We start from the raw sequence: 10,143 nt of genomic DNA on the forward strand, positions 1-10,143 counted from the left end.
AAGTGGGTGATACACACACAGGCTCACACACACTGAGCAAACACTGGTAGGGAGTGGAGAGGAAGCAGCCAGGTCCTCTATACCCTCTCCCCTAGGGGGCGCAGCCTTTCACAAACACTGGATTAGCCTCTGACCAATAGTGATGCTCATGAGATTATTCAAGACAACATCTAAAAAAAGCTCTCACTGGATGCCTGCACTCACAGAGTGTAAGCAAACGCCACTCACTGCACAGACCTGCTGCCTGTTGCGTGCCATGAATGGGTTTTACCGGATACTTCTGCTGTTTTCTGGTGAGTTGCCTACCAAGAGGGTCATTTACCTTTAGTGAAGTGGGGTATCATCTAGGTGACAACTCAACTAGCACAGCAGATTTCAATGCTTCTTTTGATAACATGCAGGGAGTTAGTTCAGGTGAGGAAGACTTAAGGGACACCTGCCTGGACTGATCCAAGAGTCTGCCTGAAAAGTTAAATATACGTCTCTTGCTTAGATAGTTGAGTACTAGTTTGGTGTCTTTATGTTTCTGCAAATATCATATAATGGATATCATATTGTTTGAAAAAGTGTCACATACTCCTGTGCAGTATGTATTGCTCTTTAGTTGCTCAACTTTTCCAGCCCAGGGCTGTCCTCAAGATATTTACCAGACAGTTTTATTCTAGGGGAGCAAGTGCAAACAAACTGGTTCTTCAACTGCTTTCTATCAAATTTTCATTCACTCTGCACAAAATCACCCTCTAGCATATTCCTTCCCTTCTTTCCATGTCTGGACCTGGTCTGTGTCACAGGTCAGCAAGGACTCGATCTGAATCACAAAGCGCAGGCGGGAATGAGTTAAGAGCAGCAACTTTACTGAAGGGATTAGACAGTTTGTCTAAGAGTTTGCTCCAACATCTGAAACCAAAAGTCAGTCCAACCAGGCAGAGGTACAAAATCATGAGACAGGCAGCCAAGGTAACTTTCAGGCACGAGTCAAAACCAGGCAGAGCAGAGCAGAACAAAACAGACGGGCAGGTGGGATGTGACAACTGGCAGTGGCACCTCTGACGATCTGGCGAACAACACAGGTGAGCTAACTGGTACATATATTGTGAAATACTTTTAAAGTATGATGCCTCCTCTGATAATTAAGCAAATGAGACAAGTCATGAACAGGCACCAGTTGGTTTTAAGGGGTCATGCACCAAAACAGGTGGGCAGGCAGGAGACAGGAGGATGAGCTGGTCTAAAGTCAATCCTGTGACTCAGGTCCATTCACTATTGTATTGAGTCACTGTGGGTTAGGGTTGCACAGCCACTGTGGTTAAAAAAAAAAAAAAAGAGCACAGGCGAGGTTTTTGTGAGGGATAAGCCCACAAGGTGTGTATGTGTCTTCCTAGGTTTCCTTGATTCAAATGATTTTTTAAATTTGGGAAGTATCTTATGTGGAACATCCAATATTGATACTCACCACTCTATCAGCCAACTATGTAAAAAATCTACTGTGTTTCAAGTGATAGACACATCTGTGTGAAAGTAAATGCATACATATTCAGTGTCTTGGTTAGGGCTGATCGATTAATACTGCTAATATTAATCCCAACTTTGCCAGTTTGAATGTGGATAAATAGTAGAATAGATTTTTATATGGAGGAGGGGTTCCGATATTTAGTTTTTGTTTTGTTTTTGTTTGAAATTTGCTTATTGTGTTTTACATTTTTAATAAAATTATGTCATTAAAAAAAGAAACATCAAGTTGCAGTGACACAGTGTGAATATGCACCAAACAGGAGAATAATACTTTTTCGAACATCTACTTTTTGTCATCTCACAGCTGAGTGTCAACATCGGGCTCTCCAAATAACATGTTACTAAAAAAGGTACTTCACACTTCTAAAGTTCCCGTGCCAGATCACTTGAAAACAGAAAAAAAAACCCCAAAACAAAGCTGAGGGTTAGAGCTCTATTGCAGGTTCACGCGATGCGGACGTACATCAAAAGGGAGACTTGTTTACATGGAGAGACTTGAGCTGGTTCCTCCTCTTTGTTGTTTATTACTTTTGCAGTGGGCACGGCGTCTGTGGCGCTGCGCAGGTCTCCGCGGACTAAAAGAGGTTTACTAGAGCTGGCAGGAGCCATCAAATGCAGCACAGGAAGATCCGCCTTGGCTTACATGATGTACGGCTGCTACTGCGGACTCGGTGGTCAAGGCTGGCCCAGAGACAGGGCGGACTGGTGAGGCAGCGGGCCAGGGGGGTTCTTCACACTCCTCTAACCTCCTGTGATGCAAACACACTATTGAAGGAGCAGTTCACCCACAATACAGAAAAGATAAGATATTTTCCCACTTACCTCCAGTGTTGTCTTTCCATCCGGACAGTTCCTGCATGATTTGGCGAGGTTTCCTGGCCAGACTGTCCAGATCTCCCTTGGCTCCTGGCGCCTGAGCACAGTGGAGCTGTATGGGTATTAATTTGCAAAGCTTGAACTGTCAAAAAATGAACATGTAAAAAACCCACAGCAACAGCTTTTTCCAAAAATAACTGTATAATCCACCACCCTTGGGGGTGTGAGAGTTTCTTTGGGAACTATTTCTTGCCAAAGAACGCCTGCAAACTGTATCTATCTGCACCCAAGAAGTACGAGGTGGATATTAATTTGCTATTTGAGATCTGCAAATGAATTCCCATCCAGCCCTGCAGTAGTGGGGTGAAGGAAGACTAACTGGAAACCTCACCAAATCACAAACTATCCGGGTGGGCACAAGCAGTAAGTGTGAAAATATATATATTTTTCGGCATTTTGGGTGAACTGTTCCTTTAAATTTCAAGACACCCTCTATCATTTTTAAGTATAGTATTTCTGAATACCTGATAACAGTGTGTACCGTAATGTAAACAAAACATGAAGCGCCTATACATCACGCGGTGTGAAAGATGCCATTTTGCATACATGAGCGGTGTTGTGCCCTTCACTCTGCGGCCTGTGCGCATAAATCACTGCGGCCCCGGGAGACGGATCTCAGTCGGTGCCTCCCTACCCATCCCACATCCCACTCGCGTACACACAGTTTCCGGTTCTTAATGAGTCGACTGAACCGCAAATGCTGTGCGATGGGACGGAAGGAGAGGACGAAGTTCAATCCAGCAGTCTCACACGGTCCAATGACTACTTCAAAATAGGCCCAAAATTCCACACCCAAATCCTAATTACCGTCTCTTTTTCTTTCCGCCTTAACCACAGACATCAACCCCCCACCAAAACCATTTAACTGCTAAACTATCTGTTTTCCTAACTCAAGTACTGATTGTTCCCTTCTTTTAAAATAGACATGCTGCGACTCGAGCCACAGCGCTGTGAATATCCACCCAGCGTAAGGCTGGGTTGTGACTGCGACAGCCTTCAAAATGATATATCTTGTGTGGGTTTGTCTTTCTTTATATATATATCTATAGGTGTTGCCATAAGCATGATTGCTGTTATGGCGAGGCAGAGCTCAGAGGCTGCTACACCCACACAGACAAGTATCAATGGAAGTGTGAGGACAAGACAGCTGAGTGTGGTATTGCATTTTTTTTTTTTTTTAAATATACATTCAGATGCAAGAAATTAAATCATAAGTCCATGTGCATGTGGCTGGTTATGATTTCACAGCTTTTGTGTGTTTCTCTATGTGTGTGGCAGCAAATAAAAATATTCCATATGATTCCATATGATTGCATGGTGCAGTCTGACAGCGTAAAGAGCGAGCAGGATGTGTGATCTGCAAAACGCCCAGTTATGAAAACAGTTTGCAGGCTGTTGATTGGAGGGAAAAGGAAGGAACGGGCACAGAAGGGGTAGTTTATAGCCCACAGTTAGTGGTATTTTAAGCTCTCATAAACCACGGTAATTGCTGACTTTAAATAGCAACACCCTTAATGAGGTTTACACTTTTAATTTAAGCAGCGGAAAGGGTTTCATGTAGGATTTTCTTTAAAAATATTAACGTCAAATGAATTGATAACATCCACAATGACAGTACGGTTTGTTCTGCAGCCTCTGTGAGATGCTGTTCACTTGCCAGATTTGAATATTTCCCTGATTTGGGGAGGAATGGAGCCAAAGAAGCTGTTTGTAACACTAACAGCCAAGATTTTGCAAGCATTAGAATGAGTAATCACAACAAATTTCCTGATGATATGCTAATGAGAACACCCTGCATACATCATCTAATGGTCCGCCGTAATTAGTAAGAGCGCTGTTTTCATCCTGTCAGCCTGTCACTGAAAGACGGCATGTTGTAACTTTATTCTTTGTTCCAGATGATCTGGAGGACAGATGTGAAAAACTGCTCTGCAAGTGTGACAGGGAGGCTGCCAAATGCTTAAGAAAGGCACCTTTCATCCGGAGATACGCCCTATGGCCAGATTTTCTCTGTGGCTGTGAACAACCCACGTGTAATATTTACTGACTCAATAAATACACACATGTACATCTGTGCGTCTGGTGTGTCGCTTTTGTAAATACAGATTGGGTGTATCCTCATTATCATGAAACTGGCGCTGCTGCTGCTGTTCCCCAGTAGTCAAGTGCACATTTAACAGCTGGCTATCAATTTTATTTCTCCATCCATCTCACTATCAAGCTCTCCTTTCGTGGAACACTCCAGTGTTTTGGGCAATATACCCTTTTTCTGCCGTACCCAGACTGAGACAAGATGTTCGATACCATTTTCACCTCTCAGTTTGGTTTCAATGGGTAGTATTTGGTGTTAGCTTAGCATAAAGACTGGAAATCTATAGGAGTCATTAGCCTAGCTCTGCTGAAATGAAAAAATAAACTTTACAGCAACTTCAAGGCTGTCTTATTACTTATACAATGTATTGTGTGTATTTGAGGTGCATGTCTTGGAATTAAAAAAATAACAAAACCCTCAGTGGTGTACGGATCACTGCGAGAGATGGAGGGATAAAAGTGTTCAGCGGTTATAGTTCCACCATCGAACTTCTCCTAAAATGACTATCATTAAAAAAAAAAAAAAAAAAATCAGTGGCATGTATATTGAATACACATAATATAGTGTGTGAAAAAAGTAGCTTCGAGGTTGCTGTAAGGCTTATTTTTTTCACTTTGACAGAGCTAGGCTAATGACTCCCATAGACTTAAAGTCTTTATGCTAAGCTAACACAAAATGCTACCCATAGGAACTGAACCACTGGACGTACAGGGGTGAAAATGGTATCCAGCATCTTGTCTCAGTCTGGGTAAGTCAGGGAAAAGGGTATGATGTCCAAAATATTAGAGCATTCCTTTAATGTGACAGTGAGAAGTGCTGAGCAAAACAATGTCATACACTTGTGTTTGTGAATTTCCCCACTGTGGGATAAATAAAGGCATATCTTATCTTATCTTATTTTATCTTATCTTATCTTATCTTGCAAATAATCCCACATAATGTGTCATGACTAGACCAACTGTTAACGTCCCAGTATAGTTCACCGGATTCTGAGAAATATCCCACTCCTCTTAGGAAAATAAGTTTCAGCAGTGGGTTTGTACAGTGAGCAGGCCACGTGAGCGCTGCTCTCCTGAAACTCAGTCAAGAGTCGACTTCGCCAGAGGGTCAAATTCTAATCAGCGAGGAAAAGATCAGGTAGCCGGTCTTCACAACAGCACTTTTATTTCCTGAAAGTCAGTGGAGAGCTGTGCCTTTTACCTCTGAATGTGACTCCCTGTGCTCTGGCAGTGTTTTTGACTGCAATGGATTTCTATGGGGTTAAAAAAAAAAAAAAATGGCTATTTGGAAATTTAGTGATCTAATGTAGGCAAATCAAGTTTTTCTGCTTTTCTATTTCAAGTTTGCCCTCACAACTTTTTCTTCTTTTTTTCACTGGGAAGCTTATGCATAAAATATTTCCACACTATTGCCAATTTGATGAAATTCCATTTCAGTGACATGGTGTGTTGGCAATGAAATGCTTAGAAAACCAGCTCTCTGATTCATATTTTATTTGGCTATTTTTACCCTCACAGCTTCCACATTTCTTTTAAGATCCACCAAACACTGAGTTGAGTTAAATGTTTTCTTTTCCTTTTGTGGGCATGATGACTAATGCTGTGACTAAAGCATGAAGTAAGGCACACAATATAGTCCATACTTGTTCCTCCACAGGGCAGTGAACACCCAGTGTGTGCTCTGCCATCTCCTCTCCACTCTTCTCCACCCCAAAAACAAGCAGAGACTGACATCTGGATGCTTTAGGGCTTTCCATAAAAAAAAATAGTGACATCAAGCCTGCAGGACACTGTGCCTCATTTATAATGTGAAGTGGAGACACTCACCCGTAGATGGTGCCATAATCACAAATATTGAACCTGAGGCACGCTTCAAGCACGGGAACCAAGCCATTATGTTTACACAGCATACACGGTGACAGAGACGGTGCATGATGAGGATCCCCATGATGTCAACAATGTGCTATATTTTCAAAAAAGTGTATTTGCATTGGAGGTGTTATTTATAAAACCCATGAATGTTACTCACTGTTGGTTTGACTATTTTAAAGTTTTTGAAGATGTATCGACCTATTTTTTGCTCCGGCACAGTTACAGCAATTGGGGTTATTGTGAACTTTTTCAAATCTGAACCTGAGCAACTCCTGCTGCCCCATGAAGAATGATTTGATTTCCATCTTACACCAAATAAAAACAGCATCACTTTCGTGCCCATAACCATGGTGGACACCGATGTCCTAGATATTACTGCACGAAGAAGGTCTTACAACCATATGCGCCCCATATGTACAGACAGTGTCTTGTGTCTTTGCAGAAACAGAAGTGTGTCCTGAGGTGGGGGATGATGCTGCGTCGCGGCGTCCATAGTCCAAGACTGGAAATAAGTATCTAGGTCATGGCCCTCAAACACATGACCAATTGTGTCCAACCTTCAGAGGGTATGAGCTATGAAGTTATTGAAGTCATACCACATGGTCGTCCACCACATGGAGAGAGAAAACTTCTCATCCCTTTGCTTTGTAGTTTATTTTCATGCCTCAAGTGATTCCAAATGCAAAAACAAAAAACATGAATTTCATGGTGTTGTCTGTTCTACTTTCTACAAATTACTGTATGTCATGTATTCAATTTAAAGTGAATTATTCTACAGATACTGTGTGATATATCTATTCATAATAGATGCATGAATTTTTGTTGTGAAAACTGAGAGGTGGTTTTGAGAAAGGCTCCTCTCCTGTTCTGCTGCCTGTATTATAGAGACTTGTGTGTGTTGATCATAAGATCCTGGTCTACAGGTCACAAGATCCAAAACTGCCAAGAAATGCAGCCTACGACTTGCTTGCTCTCATGATCTGAGCACTGCTCCTCTAATGGTATCACTGGCTGTGCTATCTCGAGCGAGAAATTCCTTTTATCTTTAATGGCACAGAGGTTACAGTCCAAGATGAGCTTTTTCCTCAGGATGCTGCGGTGCTCTCTCGGTGCACCCGTCTTCAACTCCCGGTGCCTGCAAGGACCTCAGCTCTGAACTGTCAGATCTTAGCCACCTCTCAATCCATTACACACAAGTTTCTGATCTCTCCCTCGTACTGTGGACTAATTGTTTTCAGCAGTGCGGCTCTGAGTTATTGCCATTATTAACCACAGTCTACAGTCTGCATCGCTCTTTGCCATTACCTCGAGCATCCTGTCTGTATCCTCAACAAATTGGACCCACTCCCTCTCTCTCTCCTTGCTGGCTGGGAGCCACTTGACCCAATTATCTGTTACTCTGTCTGGGGCTGAGGCCAGTGGCTTGTGAAAGTTCACTTTGGCGTCAGTCCTTGCCAAGCTCCCCCTGCATCTCTCTAGCAGTGGTTCCTGGGCGCCGCATCCCTCACCAAGCATTTATTTTTGGCTTGGTGGAGTTTCAGGCATGGCTGTTCTTTCAGCACATGATATGCAGGCATTTCCAGTGATTATTTCCTCGAGGTTCAGAGAAAGCTCATCATCGGGCTGTTGGGCTTTTTCTCAGGGATCCTCCATAGCTGACTGAGGGATCTTTGATTCAAAAGAGCCAGGTTGGCTTCTTCTCTGTCTCAACTGTTCTGTGTACAACAATTTCCAATCTGCTCATGGAAATAATCCAGCCTGTGGGTGTTAACCAGGTTTCAACAGTTTACACACGCACCTTCTGATGCACTAGGACACGTCATCAGTGTTACACCCAGTCACCACCCGTCTTCAGTGTAAAAAAATCCTTATCTTAACAAGTCATTTAGTCTTTTATTCAGCGTCAAAATTCTGTTTTGCTTAAAAGAAGTGGAAAAACATCTGCCGCTCGTTTTCCGTGCAGTTTAATTTATTTCAGGTAAGTTTAAATATGTTGAAACAAGACAGAATAAGGCAGATCTGCCCACTGGTATCAAGAGAATTAAATAAAAAAATAAATCAGGAGACAAACTGATTAGGTTTGCAAACATGCAAACACGTAGGCTGATCTCATCCCACGTCAATTGACAGAAACAAGATTTTAAGACTGAATATGAGACCAAATGACTTGTTATACGATGGAGAATTCGGCAGTGTTGTGGTGCTCACCTCAGCTGCCATTGACTGCAGTTAAAAGCAGAAAAGTGCATCTGAAATCAAACATTACCACTGTCAAAGTCCTTCAGTTAGTCTGCAGGTAATTTGTAATAGCTGCTGATGTTTTGGTAATTCAGTGTTACACTACGGAGTTACCAGCAGGGAAAGGACTGGTTTTGGGATCGGCTGCTGCTGACATGCCATGCCTGGGTGAAAACAACCAAACTGACCTCATATTAACATTTCTGGAGCTTTTTGGCACTTTCGAGGCAATCCTCTTTTTGAGGAAATGCCGGTCGCCTATTCTACATATGCATGACAGCATGGTTGTCACAATGAATGAACACATTCTTTAATCCCTGCCGGGTGAGCTGACAGAACCAGTTCCACGCTAATTGCGTTCTTTAATCAACTGTTTGGCTCCCCAGCCGAGAGCCAGATGGCCCACAATGAAGTCTTGGCTTAAACAGCTCAAAAACATAAACAATGACAACCACGTGCAGAACCAAGTATGACTTTTCTACCAGCGTGGAGTGTGTGTGTGTTTGTGTGTGTGTGTCTTTGGAGGTGCCTGCTATCTCCAGACTGCAGGGTGACAGCAGAACATGTTACAATCTCTGCCTGTCTGCTCAATTTGGTATTGTTTTTGTTTTGTTTTCCATAGTGGATACTCTGCTCAAAATGCGCTCAAAGTCTATTTCACACAATTTGATCTTCTGTCTGCTTAACTGCTGTCGATCCACCAATCCTGTCAGGACACACTGACAGGAATAAAGCTGCACCCGTGGGACTGTCATATCAAGAATAGTAAACTATACTAAACTGAAATATATGGATGGATTTATGGATTTATAATCTGTAATTATTGTGTTGTGGTCTTCCTCTGCTTTAAGATACCACTGCAGAGACAAACACTGGAAGTCCACAGCAGTCTGACTCGCTGCCAGTGAACTCTATGTGCCAGACATTATAGTCCTCCTCCTTCTCTTTCTCTCTGCTCCGTTTGCATTGTCTTTGTGTCTTCATTTTTTTCCTTTCCATTTGCAGGTGGAGGAAGAGGGAGTGGAGATTCCTATTTGAAAGAAAATGAGAACGAGGTCAGCGAAATCATGCAGTTCGATCGTAAAAGCCTGATGACATAAATGCATAGATTAGTATGCTTGCACCTTATGAATAGGATCTCATTTTAGAAACATTATACCAATAATGAATCCATGAATAGGCTGTCATACTGACTAGACATTTATGAGGGGAAGAAATCTGAGATGAATTGATGAGATCACACAAATGACTGCAATTTTATGGGCCTATATGTAATATATGTACATGTTATTATTAGAATAATGACTTTAGCCGATGATGAAGTCTAGAATAAGAAAAGCAGTGTCTCTTAAACATAATCTGCGCTGACTTACAGGGTAAAACAGCTCTAATAAAGTGACTTGACTTGACTCGACTGTATTGCATATCTGTGACCATTGTGGTACAGCGCCAAATGTAATCTGCTGCATATGATGTGGTGACAGTGAGCAGAAATTTTGTTTTCAAGGGTTTAATTTACTCACTGATGTCTTTATGTGGGGGGAAAAAGTTTCA

At 42.2% G+C, this 10,143-nt stretch overlaps 1 protein-coding gene across 1 annotated transcript; it reads left to right on the top strand.

Moving 5' to 3' along the window:
- The first annotated feature begins 202 nt into the window (after positions 1 to 202).
- On the top strand, positions 203 to 4,460 carry pla2g10 (phospholipase A2 group X). The gene is made up of 4 exons (XM_030059094.1): positions 203 to 293; positions 2,049 to 2,217; positions 3,438 to 3,544; positions 4,287 to 4,460. Exons 1-4 carry the CDS (start codon positions 257 to 259, stop codon positions 4,433 to 4,435), a joined length of 462 nt encoding a protein of 153 aa, XP_029914954.1. The 5' UTR covers positions 203 to 256; the 3' UTR covers positions 4,436 to 4,460.
- Positions 4,461 to 10,143: the final 5,683 nt, after the last annotated feature.

Source organism: Myripristis murdjan, chromosome 8, assembly GCF_902150065.1.
Source record: "Myripristis murdjan chromosome 8, fMyrMur1.1, whole genome shotgun sequence".
NCBI lineage: Eukaryota > Metazoa > Chordata > Actinopteri > Holocentriformes > Holocentridae > Myripristis > Myripristis murdjan.

Excerpts from the sequence above, each read along its gene's own strand:
- pla2g10 (XM_030059094.1), top strand. The coding sequence starts at position 257 with ATGAATGGGTTTTACCGGATACTTCTGCTGTTTTCTG. Across the intron at positions 294-2,048 it reads GATACTTCTGCTGTTTTCTG|TGGGCACGGCGTCTGTGGCG; the intron begins GTGAGTTGCCTA and ends TTACTTTTGCAG. Across the intron at positions 3,545-4,286 it reads GGACAAGACAGCTGAGTGTG|ATGATCTGGAGGACAGATGT; the intron begins GTATTGCATTTT and ends TCTTTGTTCCAG.